The sequence below is a fragment of the Staurois parvus genome, unplaced genomic scaffold (genome assembly GCF_062004578.1).
Source record: "Staurois parvus isolate SC_StPar_1 unplaced genomic scaffold, SC_StPar_1.0 ptg000013l, whole genome shotgun sequence".
Lineage (NCBI taxonomy): Eukaryota > Metazoa > Chordata > Amphibia > Anura > Ranidae > Staurois > Staurois parvus.
In genome coordinates, this window is record NW_028317809.1 from 5,086,350 (window position 1) to 5,102,225 (window position 15,876).

General features: G+C 39.8%; 1 protein-coding gene across 1 annotated transcript in view; it reads right to left on the minus strand.

Moving 5' to 3' along the window:
- The window catches only part of HGSNAT (heparan-alpha-glucosaminide N-acetyltransferase), a 44,732-nt gene that overhangs the window by 19,477 nt on the left and 9,379 nt on the right, over positions 1 to 15,876 (minus strand). Inside the window, exons 3-8 of the mRNA XM_089675321.1 lie at positions 11,873 to 11,997; positions 10,754 to 10,875; positions 10,008 to 10,077; positions 7,241 to 7,310; positions 6,184 to 6,287; positions 1,937 to 2,013 (exon numbers count right to left, since the gene is read on the minus strand). Coding sequence (XP_089531447.1) covers positions 1,937 to 2,013; positions 6,184 to 6,287; positions 7,241 to 7,310; positions 10,008 to 10,077; positions 10,754 to 10,875; positions 11,873 to 11,997 — 568 coding nt within the window. The remainder of the gene's footprint in view (positions 1 to 1,936; positions 2,014 to 6,183; positions 6,288 to 7,240; positions 7,311 to 10,007; positions 10,078 to 10,753; positions 10,876 to 11,872; positions 11,998 to 15,876) is intronic.

The following is a 15,876-nucleotide window of genomic DNA, read 5'->3' on the forward strand; positions in this document are numbered from 1 at the left end:
TTTAGACATCACAATTCTCTACGCACACCTGAGTAAAAACACTCTTGTAAAAGCTCCATTTCTTGCACCATGTTATTTTAGTAAAGGCTAAGGGTGCATTCACATTGTGAATGCACCTTACTGGTTAGAAAAGTGCAGTGTTTTCCTGCTTGCTCCTCCCACCTTTTAGACAGCGCAGTATGGAGCAAAGGAATAAATCTCATGACTCGCACAAAAAAGCAGCAATTAAGGCATTTGGAAGTATTTTATTGCTCTACTCCCAATACAGTACTTCTACTCTCTAGATTAACTTAAGCATGTCAAATTACACTTTAAATCTGTCTTGTGTAATTATCTGAAAGTGATTATACAATTATACATCAATTTCACTACATGGACCACTTATGTATTTATGTACACTGATCATATCCCTCAATCTCAAGAGTGTAAATTCAGTACAGCTAAAATCTTTCCTCATAGTTTAGCATCCTCCAACTACTGTTTGTTGCCCTTCTCTGCACTTCAAGTTCTCAAATAACCTTTTTGTGAACTGGTGGCCAAAACTGCATATTTTAGATAAGGTGTTACTAATGATTTGTACAAGGGTAAAAAGTGATCTCTGGAGTCAATACCATTTGCATTTTGCTAACTTGAGAAATTTGCAGCTTGGCATTGCAAGCTATTAAGTCTACACTATATTGCCAAAAGTATTGGGACGCCTGCCTTTACATGCACATGAACTAGAATGGCATCCCAGTCTTAGTCCATAGGGTTTAATAGCAAGTTGGCCCACCCAATGCAGCTATAAAGCTTCAACTCTTCTGGGAAGGCTGTCCACAAGGTTTAGGAGTGTGTCTATGGAAAGGTTTGACCATTCTTCCAGAAGTGCATTTGTAAGGGCAGGCACGGATGTCTGATGAGAAAGCCTGGCTCACAATCTGCACTCTAATTCAGACCAAAAGGTGTTCTATTGGGCTGAGGTCAGAACTCTGTGCAGGCCAGTAAAGTTCCTCCACCCCAAACGTGCTTATGCATGTCTTTATGGACCTTGCTTTGTGCACAGTTATGTTGGAACAGCAAGGGGCCATCCCAAAACTGTTCCCACGAAGTTGGGAGCATGAAATGGTCCAAAAGGTCTTGCTATGCCGACACCTTAAGAGTTCCCTTAACGTGTACCATTCTCCTGGCAAATGCCAAACCCAGGCACATCCAGATTGCCAGACAGAGAAGTGAGATTCAGCACAATCTCTAGAGTCCAGTGGTGGTGTTCTTTACTGTATCTGACGGTTTGCATTACACTTGGGGATGTAAGGCTTGGATGCAACTGCTCAGCCATGGAAACCCAGTCCATGAAGCACTGTTGTGCTAATCTGAAGGCCACATGAAGTTTGGAGGTCTTTAGCTATTGACTCTGCAGACAGTTGGCAACTTCTGTGCTTCAGCATGCACTGACCACACTCTGTCATTTTACATGGCCTACCAATTCGTGGCAGAGTTGCTTCCAATTTATTAGATTACAATTAACAGTTCAAACGAATATTTAGTAGCAAGGAAATTTCACGGATGGACTTATTGCACAGGTGACAACCCATCATGGTAGCACGCTTTAATTCACTGAGCTGAGAGCAACCCATTCTTTCACAAACTCTTTTGTAAAAGCATTCTGCATGGCTAGGTGCTTTATTTTATAACCGGCAGCTATGGAGGGGATTGAAACACCTGAATCCATACAGTGTGATCAAAAAAAAAAAAAAAAAAGTGTTTCTACAATGAGTATTAGGGACAGAGACTACTGTAACAACTTTGATCTATTTTAAATAAACCAGATAGAAAACGCAAAGAATGTGACTGCTACAAACAAAATCTTCACCACTGCTCCACTTTTCAAAGCTTATAAAATCAGCCCTTATGTGACAACTATATGACAGAAAACAGAGAAATTAGGGCATTACATTACCATTCCAACTCTGGTGTTTGAAGAACCAATACCCTCCTCCGCCATAATTCACAAACACCATTATCATAAGAGCAAGCCTAAAATATAAAAACAAAATTAAATTTGTAAGCCTCTCCCCCCCCCCCTTTTTTAAAAAACATTAAAATGGCCTAGGTCTGCCTTACTCATCTGGGGTTCACTTTCAGGAGGTTGTTGGGGTTCCTTATGCAATGAGCAATTTCTGGTCTGATATGTAAACATTGACAGAAATCAGCTATTTTTTAGCTATCTATAAGGGGGCATTTCCCCAAATGACAAAAAAAAAAAAAAAAAAAAAAAAGCCCTTCTCCACTTACAATTAAGAAGCATTTCATTGACCACCTGGGTTTTGATTATTTTAGTGAACATAATTGTCATAAAGTGGGTATCAAATGCACAAAGTATTTCACATTCATTATGCTTTTATTTATTCTTACATTTCAAGTAAATGTGGCATGAGCTGTAGATATAGTAATTATCAGTAGGAGTTCTAAAACCTCAGCTATCTCCTGCGGAGCACAATTCATAGATCAGTTATGCAGTTAAGCTGACAGCTTTACACACTGTTGATTTCAGTGAGACATAAATGATAGTGGAGGGCAGAAATATTGTTTTAATACTACTTTAACCTGGGCAGTGATGTCTTGAGATATGAAGATTCCCAAATAGCCAGCATCCACTCTAACTTAAAGCAGAACTCCAGTCTTTCCCTATGCAGTGGGGATGTGCCTGCAGTGCATGGGTTAACTGCTTGTTTTGTCTAGTGGCTCAAGGAAAAGCTGTATTTACTCTGTCCTCTGGAAAAACCACGCTCTCCCATGCCTAGTGGTAGACTGTTCCTGCCGTCGTCACATCTGGGGCCTGTCTATGGGCGTGACGACACCAAAAACAGCCCATTCACAAGACTGCTAGCGTGCGGGGGGCCAGAGCGTTGGGGCTTGGTCTTGTGCTTTGAGGATTAGGAAAGTATCTCCGCTTACTGAACCCCTAGACAAGAAATGAGCATTTTTGCTCTGAATTCTCCTATAAATACCAGGTTTTGATTAGAGTTTCTCTTTAAAATAAGCTACAGATAAGAATTTGTGGTGTATAAACAGTAGCAAAAATAATTTGCCTGATAGTTTGTTTTAATTTAATGTGAAAAAGGAAACTGCAGCTTTCACTTTCAATTTATTTTGTTAGTAGCCAAATAAGTAATTGTGTTGCACTAATCAATGTAGCATACAGTAATACCAAAAATATAAAGCATAATAAAATTTTATTACACTTTATAAATTGTGGTATGTATATATTAGCACAATTATTTACTTTCATACCATATGTAAAATATTAACTCAAGATGCTGCAACAAACATGCACAAAAGCAAAAATTAGACAAACTACTGCCCTCTGCAAATATATATATATATATATATATATATATATATATATATATATATATATATATTTTGCACCCTGCAGAGTTAATATCTTGTACTGTCCCCTTTGGCAAGTATCACAGCTTGTAAACACTTTTTGTAGCCAGCCAAGAGTCTTTCAATTCTTGTTTGAGGTATCTTTGCCCATTCTTCCTTACAAAAGTCTTCCAGTTCTTTGAGATTTCTGGGCTGTGTCACGCACTGCTCTTTTAAGGTCTATCCATAGATTTTCAATTATGTTGAGGTCAGGAGATTGTGAAGGCCATGGCAAAACCTTCAGTTTACACCTCTTGATGTAATCCCCCGTGGATTTCGAGGTGTGTTTAGGATCATTATCCATTTGTAGAAGCCATCCTCTCTTTAACTTCAGCTTTTTCACAGATGGCATCAAGTTACCATCCAAAATTTGCTGAAATTTTATTGAATCCATTTTTCCTTCTACTCGTGAGATGTTCCCTGTGCCACTGGCTGCAACAACCCCAAAGCATGATTGATCCAACCCCATGCTTAACAGTTGGGCAGAGGTTCTTTTCATTCAATTCTGTGCCCCTTCTTCTCCAAACGTACCTTTGCTCATTCCGGCCAAAAAGTTCAATTTTAACCTCATCGGTCCACAGAACGTGTTTCCAAAAAGCATCAGGCTTGTCTATGTTCATTTGCAAAGTTCAAATGATGATTTTTGTGGTGAGGACGTAGAAGAGGTTTTCTTCGGATGACTCTTCCATGAAGACCATATTTGTACAAGTATCTCTTTATAGTGGATAGTGTACCACAACTCCAGTGTCTGCCAGATCTTTCTGGAGGGATCGTGCAGTCAAACGTGGGTTTTGAATTGTTTTTTCTCACAATCCTGTGAGCTGTTCTGTCTGCTATTTTTCTTGGTCTTCCAGATCTTGCTTTAACTTCCACTGTTCCTGATGACTGCCATTTCTTAATTACATTCCGAACAGAGGATATTGACATCTGAAAACACTTTGCTATCTTCTTATAGCCTTCTCCAGCTTTGTGAGAGTCAACTATTTTCACTTTCAGCTTTCTAGACAACTGCTTAGAAGAACCCATGGTGCTGATTGTTGGGGCAAGGTCAGATGAGTCTGGGCATTTAAAACCTTTGAGACTGACATCACCTGGTCTGCCCAGACGATGATTGAGAACAATCCATGACACTGGCAGGTCTCAGCTTGGAAAAGGGGGCAGTGCATGCTATAAATTCTGCACGGTGCCCAAACTTTTGCAGATGCCATTTTTTTGTTTTCTGCTATTTTGAAAGTGTAAATGATGGAAATAAAATCTAACTTTTGTTGACATATTATAAGAATGTCTAATCTGTAATTTGATGCCTTTTGGAGATTTTTCCATCTTTCCTTGGCTTCTTTATGCATATTAAATACAAATTTTTAGCTGGGGTGTGCAAACTTTCGATCCCCACTGTATATAATATCCCAACACTCATTTACATGTATTTCAATTTTTTTATTAATAAAAGCAAAATAGACATGTAGCAGAATACATTTTGGCCTAACTTTAGGATGAAATGTGGTTTCTGTAAAAATTTCACTGGGTAGGTTTTATAGCAAAAAGTTAAACATAAATGTTTCTCAAAATTGTCAGTCTGTTTATAGCGCAAAAAATAAATTTAATCAGGGTGCAGCATTGCATGACCTTGCAATTGTCAGTTAAAGTAATGCAGCGCCATATTGCAAAAAAATGTCCTGGTTAGGAAGGGGGTAAATCCTCTGGAGGGCAAGTGGTTAAACCTTGACCTGTACACTAGTACTTAAGAGGATACACCTTTTCCCCCCCACCAATCCACCCTGCAGTGTGAGAGCAGGCTGGCGGGGGGGGGGGGGGGGGGGGTTAATATTTTTCCTGCACACAGACTGTTGCAGTTACTACCATTTGGGGCTCCACCCACCACAGCTGAGTTATTCAGTTTCCTACAAATGAATAGACTACGAGTACCATCAGTCATTACAGCTGATGGCTTGTAGTTCTTAATGAACATTGGGGGTGCCAGTGGGCATCCTTGTAGTTTATTGATCTGTTCTCAAAAGTAACTGCCTGCCCGTACAAGGTATGAGCAGACAGCTGTTCTGAGTCTGCAGGAGCCTGCCATTGCACCTGTGATCTGCTGATTGTGGGTGCAATGATCTGCAGAAATTAGCAAAAATGTATTACCTGAATTTAAAAAAAAAAAAAAAAAGGCGCATGCATTATTTCTCAAAAAAGGTGAACTTAACCTTTAACCCATCACATAAACCACTAAGATTTAAACCTTCTGTTCCTTGACTCTAGCCCAATCATTAACCTCTGCAATAAATTGCAGAAAGGAGATACTAAAAGGCTTAATTGTTTTTATTTTAAAAACAAACATGCTATACTTGCATGCTCTGTGCAAGATTTTTGCAAAGGGGCCCTAATCCTCTTCTTGGGTCCCCTGTTCCCTCTCTGGGCTCTTCACTATGGGGGCACTCATGCATGCTTGCTCTCGAGCCCTGCTCTACGTGTTCATAAGACACCTCACTCCCTGGCTGTGATTGACAGCCGTGTGAGCTCCTACTGAAATCTGAACCAATGAAGAGGTAGAGAGCCAGGACAGTAGTTGCTCATGCACGTTGCTGGATCTGGATCAATCTTGATTAAGTATTGGGGGGGCCGACTAGGTTTTTTTTACCTTCATGCACAGGGGAAAAAAAAAAAAAAAAAAAAAAAAAAAAAAACCACACACCACCACAACACACACACACAAACACTATATAGAAAATATATTCTTTATAAAGATTTGACAATATTTTTAAACTAAATGCTTACCCTCTAAAGGTATCCAATGATCGCAGCCGCTGGGGTACAGTTGTCCATGTAGCAAGATGGGCATCTTGGCTACAGAGATCAGCCCTGCTTGGAGAGCCAAGCTCCTTTGGAAACAAAGAAATGCTTTATTTATACCACATTTAATGTTTCTTTACAATCAACTAGTAACAATCCAGTGAATACCTTTGACTGCAGTGTCTACAAGCTACATTACCCAATCTATAAACACACATGACCCAACTTTCTCCTGTAAAAGTTTATTCTGTAAGAACTCATGCAATCCTGTAGGTAAACATGTTAGGTTCTGCTTTTAGCATGAATGCACTGATAGATATATAGATATATTTGTCAGTGACAACACTGGATGAAACAGGTATGTGGAGGAAGTGGCTCTTGTTCACTTGCAGTTAGACAAACTGAATGTGAGCAAAAAAAAAAAAAAAAAAAAAAAACCAGTGTCAAACCACAGGGAAAGAAAAAAAAGGAAAGGTAATGAGGCCGATTTACTAAAGATAAACTCTTTGCTCAATACATTGAATGAGCATTCATTCTTGATTAACTAAACCATGTGAAAATCAAATTCCTGTTTACTTTCTTCAACTAGACATGAATGTATATTTTATAGACAAGAAAGTATATTTAGAGTGCACAGGAATTTGCTTTACATAACTGGATGGCTGAAGGCTATATGTTCACACTATTTGGGTGAAGACTCACTTTTGTTTTAATTGGGCCCTGTTTGCACTAGTGCAGTCTCTTTTGCATCTGCTGTCATGCACAATGGAAATAAAGTTATTCTCTATGATGCCTGCTTACATCAATGCAACATGGTGCAGTGCACATTTTCGAAAGGTGCAGCACAATGTATTTTTGGCCCCATAGACTTAAAGGGATTACAAGCATTTAAAATGCTTGTAAAAAAAAAAAAAAAAAAAAAAAAAACCCACACACAACCACACACACTAAATAGAACTCTAAAAACAGAGCATATCAAATAAAATTGTGGTTGAGAAGTACAAAAGACATGCATTATTTCAATACAAAAGATTTCTCTTACAGAATTAATGAGCCGGTCTGTTTCAGTAGGATTGATCTGTTTGCATAACCAATTCTTGACAGGGCTCCACCTACCAAAGCAGGTAAAAAGAAAAATGGAATGTATACAAAATTTTTGTCTCCAAAAAGGAGGTGAAACTTTCAAAAGCTCAAAACTCCTGTTGCATTTTATGACGAATAGTCCAACATGAAACAAATGCTGTAATATTTATTAGTCTCTACTCATTAGGTAACAGAAGTCCAATAAGAATCAGATTAATATAAAAATGTTCCTCTTGTGAGCGGCTAAGGTCTTAACTGCACTAGGTTGTGATAGCCTTTGGATTGGCAGAACAGCCCAAGTGGCACCCACTTGCCCTCCCATCAGTATGTAGAACGTAGTTCCATGTCCCCCTAGGAAAACACACAAGATGCGATTGCCTGGACACCATGAGGGAGGATCTAGGGAGGTCAAAGTAAATATGATCGAAGCCTATGACAGCATCCAAAATAAAAAAATTAATATTTACAAGGCTTTTTTTATAAATTAAAAAGGAGTTTTTAAAATGTGATCATGTGAAATGTGATGAAAAAAAAAATTATATATGCAGACACTATATTATATTTTAAACACACTTTTGTTCTGGGGTTTAGTTACTCCAACCTATTTCCACTGAGCGTACAAACATATGTGCCCTTACCCAAGTGGGTCTTCTGCGGGGCCACATATTAGCATACCTGTGTTTGTGCTAAGAGCACTCTGCATGGAGCCTGAGCTGTCGATGACAACTGGGAGTCGGACGCACCAACTCTCAATCAACTGATCACTGACCGACTATCAAAGCAGTCACTGTACAGCCTACCGCAGTATTCTACTCTTGAAGGCAGAAAAAGATACACTAACAGTTTTTAATCCAGGTTTTTTTTGTTTTGTTTTTTTTACTTTGTATCATTTATTTTTTATTCTACCTGAAAACAAACACTATCACATAGTCTATGGCCTGCCCAAGTTGTTGCAATATGTACAGTTTTAACACGTCAAACTTGCAAAGCTGGTTTCAGGCACAAGGATTTGTTTTACCGTCATCATGAAGAGGTTAATCTGGATTGTATTGGTTATTTTTAATTGATTTGGATGCAAGCTCCTATTAGAATAAGTACATGTCACAGCTCCATTATAATCTACAGGTACAAATCATTGATTACTGCCCTGGTGGAGGGTGCTCTGATCAGATGGACCTTGGGTCCAATTGCTAGCTTTGTGTCAGTTTAAAAGAAACCTCTGCATCCACTGAGAATAAATTCAGCATAATCACATTAAACACATGCCAAGCATGACAGGAAACCTTTAGCAATGTGTAATGTGATTGATTCATTCATTTGCAACCCTAAGATCATGTTGGCATTTACAGCTGCATAAAAGAGGAACAGCGAATGCTGAGACTAAAATTGATAAAACAGGAAGAATATGATCCTATTTCATAAAGTTACTGATACTGTATATATTCATTGTGAGAAGTAGATGCGTACTACCAAGCTTGCCTATCTTTTGTTTAAATGCTGAAGGATTATAAAAAAAATGTTCTGAATCAACATAAAGCTACAGAATATGCAGACACATTTAAATAGTACCTAGAGTTGTGGGGGGGGGGGGGGGGGGGAAAAAAAAAAAAAAAAAAAAGGTTTATACTCTTTGGAATTTTCTGAGTTTCTGCGGGAATGGCTTGATGTTCATTAGATATCTCATGCATGATCTGGCCAGCAAAAACCAAGGCCAACTTGCTAAAGGAGTTGAGAAATCTTCACATAGTAAATTGTGTGACTATTCACTTTAACTATCCAAATCATGTGAAAAGTCATTTCCTGTGTACTTCTTTCACTTTAACATGGCTGGGTATTCAAAGTGATCAGGGACTTGCTTTTCACGACTATACGATTGTGTTGTCTCAGCTCCTTTAGTAAATCAGCCCAAAAAGGTTTCTTATGAAAGATTAATGCATAAATGTGTATTGGGATGAATGGATAATTTGATTCTGTTAAAAGAGGAAAAGTAGTATATTCTGCAGCCAAATAGTTTTGTTGATACCAGGATTCACTTTGACAGGGATTTTAACCCTTACCTACTTTATCCAAAACTAGGAGTGTTTTTGCCATCCGTGTCAATATGGAAATTGTGCTCACTTGTCAGCCCAAAGACACAGAAAGTAAGCGGAAATATGTCCAAAATAAGGAAAAATCTCCACTTAGCCACTTGTCATAACAAGTCTCCCCCATTAGAATATTTCCCATCTATTCATGTCGTGAGGACTTTGGATTTGCCATCACTTTCTGTTCATAATGATCATCAGGACACAAAAGGGGGCTATTATAAATGCTTACACACAAGAATCACACATTTCTAACGGAATTTAAATTGGGAAGGAGAGTCATGAGTGAATTTAAATCTTGCGTGAGAACATTTAAAAAAAAAAAAAAAAAAAAAAGACCCCATAGTGATTGTGAATCCTGCCAGTGGTGACAGACTGCAATAAACACCTGACAGGTTGTAACCTCTTGCTTTCTAAATCCAAACGTTTTGGCTTTGATACACTTAACTAAATGCATTCCAAAAACATAGTTATAAGAACACCATACACTTCAAATTACATGTATATGTAGTAGTACCTGCCACAACAGCATTCAATATAAATCATGCCATTTTAAAAAAGCATTTATCCCCAAAATTATCCTCACAAAAGTTTACTTTTGTGGTTAACAATAAGTATAGAGATTATATTGTGCGGTCATACCTTAATAAAAACGATCCCACGGTCAGGACAATAAAAATGGCCACATAGACAAACAACGCTATAACAATGGCTGCAGAAGGATTAAAAAAAAAAAAAAGTATCAGATCAGTTTTTATATCAGGCTTCATTCCTAGGTACCTACATAGCAGGCTTGATGTTAAAAGGTCCTGTGACCTTGTATGGCAAGTGCAAAAAGCTCCACTTCATCCACTTTTACCGGGGATAGCGGCCTATAACTGCAGTCTTGAAGTTACTTCTCTCCCACCCTTAACCAAAAAAAGGGGAATTCTTTTGCTGGTCCCACTGTATGCAAGGAATGTTGCTCCCCTACTCTTGCTTGCTCCCAGGATGGACAATGGTATTTGTGGTGTGCATAGAGCAGTGCCCAGGACCACAACTAACATGCAGTCCTCGTTTCAACCAAATGAAAGTGAAGTGGGGGGTGGCAGAGGGGGGGAAAAAAAAACAAAAAAAAAAAACACACAACTACAGCATTTGGGTGCCACTAAGTTAAGCGGCTGGGAACCTTGCAGTCTTCAAGAGCTTGGCAGCTGAAGAGCCTTGTGCAAGTTTTAGACACAGCTGGAAGTGTGACAAATGTGTAAGACTGGAGCTGTTGAAGACAGTGAAGATCTGAGCGCTCTGTAAAATGGTGTTTTTTTGCCCTTTGTAGGGACAGTGTCACTTTAAGCTATACATTTAGTCTTTATTATATGCAAGATGCAAAGTGTTACCCACATACTTACGGAAGTTGGTGTATCCAGGGTTATAATTGATTATTATGCCACACGTTACATCTTTGGTACCGGAATAGTTGGACTTTACCCACAAAGAATAATTCCCAAACTCTCTAAATCTGTAGTGCACTCTATTTGAAAACACAAAAAACACAAGGTAATCAGAAGGAAAAAGAAAAAGCACTTCCCCATATACACAATTAAGTGTGTATGTTAAGGGACATATGTTATAGTGATAAACACCCTGAGATTAGCTTAATAGTGTTGACACTATACACAAACCATATAGCTGGTGTATAAAAGCTGGAAGGATATCTAAAGCAGTTTCCAAATTTAACATTCTCCCATCAAATGAGTGATAACACCCGACTGGCAGCTGTGGACAGCTATTCTACTTTGTCCCCATTTTTAATATTTTGGGCTTTATACATACCATTATTTTACACTTTTGTCTTGCAATTTAGGACACATAGCCCAATGATTGTGTTTGCATTAAAACTATCAAGTGGAGAGAATAAAGCCTCAAAGCTAGGTTAATTCACTGAAAAATTTAATAACCTGATTTCTGCACATGGAGAAGGTTAATAAAATGAACACAAATCAAGTAAAACTGAGGATTATGTCAAACTTCATCTGTAGATGTACTAAATGCCATCCATTCAGTGCTGTACCATGGCCATGACTCCCTTGCACATGGGTGGGAGTGACATTGCATCTCAGCCACACGGCTGAAGCCTGCAAACCGTGAGGAAATACCCAGGTGAAGATGGAAGCCCCAGCAGCAGTGATAGTGCTCCACTGGAGGGCTTCATTTTTAGGCAAGTCTTTCATAATGTGCTAGGATACATGTTCAGATTGATCTTGAGAGCATTTTTGCAGCAGTGAGAAGGCTGTATTGCTTCCTCACCACCTGTTATATAGCCCCTAAATGCAGCACCTGCGTTCTGCAGCCACATATGTGCAGTGCGCACGCTGCAGCCACATGCACGCACTGCATGCTTGCAGGGTGCCCCTATTCAGCTGAATGGGTTGCGTTCAGCAGGTAGTACTGAACGCTATAGGGGAATCATTTTTTGCCACACTGCTTCGAATTTAAGAGCTTTTTGTAATTACATTTGTGAAACTTACCGACAGAGTTCTACATTTGAGGTATTGTTAAGCTGCAGGGTGATAGCATGTCGTGTATCTACTATCGCCATTTCAGTGTCTCTCCCTTTTGTTGGGCTTGTGACAGATAAAGTCTGAAAGAGGCACTGTAAACAAAAGAAAATCAGTTAAGTTCTTTTGTAATTTTTTCCACTATCCATATTCACTTAGGAAGATTTCCTTTTCTTGCCCAGTTAAAAGCTGGTTACCATAACAGACCATGGATTTGAGTTAAAGTGGAACTCCAGGAATAGAAACACAAAACAGAGGGCACAAACGCCTAGTGCATTATCTTCAGCACTTTATTACAAGTAAAGGAACATCTAGATTATACTCAAAAGACAAGTTGGCTGGTAACAAAAACAAAGGCACAGGATAAAAAAAAAAAAAAGTTTGCGATCCAGCTAGTGAATAAATGACTCCTGCCAGCTGACATTTCAGGGAATTGGCCCCCCTTGTCAGAGCCAATATAAACGCACTATGTCTTTGCACCCTCTGTCTCTATAGCATCAATCTCCCCGATTTGAGGAGGGCTACACTGTCTTTGCTTCCAATTTGAGTTGCTCGACTGGCAAAACTTTATAGAAATATGATGGGTGCCTGCCTCTCCACGGTCCATTCATGAAGGCTTTGTAAAGTGGGAATGGCTTCAGACAGGCGCCAACACTTGCAGCCCATGAATCAGCATTTTGTTTCTGAAGTTTCAGCCTCCAAGTGATGCATGCAGGCAGGTTATTCTTTTCTACTGGGGTACAGCAGCTGCATGGACACAGTTGCTTGTCCCAATATGACAGCTGTATGGTGAGTAGCCCCAATCGCAGAGCCTCTGCATTCAAGGTAGCTTACCTGCACCCGCACGGCTGACATATTAGGACAAGCAACTCTGAGTAGTCATTGCTCCCAAACACACAAAAATGGGCTGGTTGCACAAAGCACCTGGCAGCTGAAGTAACAAACAAGGCACTTGTTCACCAGCTACTGATGCCCTCACAATGAGGCTAATGGGTTCATATAAAACCTTCCATGACTGGGCAAGGGGACAGATGCAGCAAAAAAAAAAAAAAAAAAAAAAAAAAAAAAAAAAAAAAAAGGGAGGGGAGGGGGTGGAAGAAAAACAGTTTGGCAATGTCATTCTTTAACTTAAAAGCACACCTTGTACTTTATGCAAGGTCTGTTTATTCTGGACAAGGCCCCCAGGCCTATCCTAATCTATACCTAGGGCAGCACAGTGGCTAAATGGTAAGCACTTCCGCCTGGCAGTACTAGGGTTGTTTGTTCAAATCCCAGCCACGGCACCTCCTGCCTGGAGCTTGCATGTTCTCCCTGTGCGGGTTTCTTCTGGGTACACCGGTTTCCTCCCACACTCCAAAAAGACATGCTGGTAGGTTGATTGGATCCTGTCTAAATTGGCCCTTGCATATGAATGTGAGTAAGGGACCCTAGATTGTACACCCCTTGAGGGTTAGGGACTGACTTCCCCCCCCCCCCCCCACCTTGTACACTGGTGGTAGTCTATTTTCATGTCAGCTGAGGTTTGTGGGACAGAATTAGATTAATATATTCATAAAAAAGGGTGGATATCTGGCTTGCTATTCAGAAAGATTCCAAGGAATACAATTAGTATGTTTAAACAGGGAAATCCCCATTCAACTTATGGGAAGCAACCTGAAAAGGAGTCTTGTTGTGAGGACATGCATTCTATGGTGTTTGACACCATAGAATGCATTGGTGTTTTACAGTATCCCGACTAGATCAAATGGCCACACTGCAGATTTGCTCTTACTTATGCTCCTGTCTAATCTGCCCACATTGTTACCAAATATCTGGTAGAATGGGTCTTAATGAAGGGGGTACTTGTGAACCACCTTTATACACAAAAGATAGAGTAGCTTGTTTTATCCATCTGTCAGCTATGACCTTTGAAGCCTGTAAGCCCTTTCTTGGACCATAAAAAGTCAAGATGAAAGGTTTAATCTTCTGAAACCCTAGTTTCATCTAGATATCCCAGAAGGCATCAAACACAAAGAACGGAAATTCTCTTCCATAGTCACTGGGTTTTTTGCAGAGGGAAGTCAGAATAACTCAGTCACCTTCTGTAGAAGCACAGTGACTGGTTTCAGTATTGCGCTCTCTGAAGAACTGCTGGGGGGTAGAAGGTGGGTGGGTACCACCTTCCACCTCTTGTAAAAGTAATCCATTGGCTCAATAGCTGCTAGGATTACTTCTACTTTGTATGGAATAGTCAGCTGAAAAAAAAAAAAAAAAAATTTATGATCTCAGCAATGTCAGATATCACCTTTCCTATCAAGAGAATTACCCATAGCAGTTAGTGAAGAACTCAGTAATTGTTCAAAGAGTACCCAATAAGCCCATTGAACATTAGACAAATCCCATGGTGACAAATCTTTTCCTGAACCAGTCTGGCACTCTCACCAAGAGAAACCTCCTCAACATCAACGGATCTTCAGTCAACTTAAAGTTTAGTTTTTCTTTTCTGAAATCATACCTGCCTAGGTGGATGCAGCATCATTCCAATGCTGCGTCTGTCCCCCACCAGCTCTAAGTGTGAGAACTCCGCGGTCACATGACTGCTGAGCTCTCTGCTGCTGTGAATAATGTCTCCTCTCACTGGAGCGTAGGGCTGTGGCTTGCTCAGCCTCTCAGCAGATCGTGAGACACTGAGCCAAGTGTCGCTCCACATTCTGGGGTGGATTCCGACTTTAAAGTCGGGATCTTTCCCCAGCTTGGATTGGCTGAGTGATGTCAGCAGGCTTTAGCCCACTATCAGCTGAAAACAGGTTACAGGGTCACAGAAAGGGCCAAAAGAGCTTTTACTGTACTTTAATGTCCTTAAAGATGGAATGCATGGAAACCTTGTAAATGTAGAGTACAAACTGCTAAACCCTAGTCCACTCCATTCTGAAGGGGAAAAAAAAAAAAACACTGGAATTGATGGAAGAGAAACATTTCTCAGTGCACCATGAAGAAAAACCATTCCATACTTTAACATTTTCCTTCAGAAAACATCACTATGCTAAAGCAGAGCCTCAACCCTAAAGGGAAGTTCTGCCGATTCTCCCACTTTTTTGGGGGAGTGGGCACCTAGTTTATCAGGCAGTCACTCCCACTGGCTACTGTCTTAATCTTTTCAAAAACTACTGATACTCTTTAAATACCCCATCTGAACAACCATTTCCTTTTAGCATCTGTAGCTAGAACTTAGGCAAATCTACTGAAAAAGATCAGGTCAGGGAAGCTTCACTAGAAGAGATGGCCTGATTTGACTGTCAGAGGCTGGGGATCTGGACCAACATACTCTGGGCCTGCACACTGCATTCTCTTGGGCCATCAAGGAGAGATCAGTACAAGTCTACAATTGGACTGACATTGTTTTTGTAGTACCCATGGAATTCATGAAAGGGGTGGGAATGCATATTCTAGGCCGAAATCTTAATCTTTGCAAAGGGCATCCATGTTCCAAGAGTATCTTTCCTTTGCCAGAAGGTAGTGTTGTACTTTTGTTCCTCCTGCTTTCGAACCTGTCCACCACCATACCCCACTAGTCTAAGCTTACAAAAGTACCATGTAAATAATGGAATGAATACCTATCAGGTTTCATTAAACCAACAATGGGATTTTGTACCTAGAACAGGGTGGTTCCACAACTTTCACACTTGTCAGCATATTCTTGGACAATCAACATCCACATATTCCATGGCAATTTGATTAAGGCATTTTAATATAACAGTCATTGGAACTGAAAAAAGTAGTTTGGATAAACTAACAGAAATTAAGAGAATTAGTCCAGTTGATTTTTTTTATTTTTACTACTATTAAACTATAACATGACCTAGGAGGAGAATGAAAACGTTTAGAGGCAACATGGTATACAAGGAAGACAACATAAAAGTAGGCTACTGGCCATCCAATCAGGACAAGTAAACAAACATTGTGCTGCTCCCAGACAGTAGGAAAATCTAAACTGA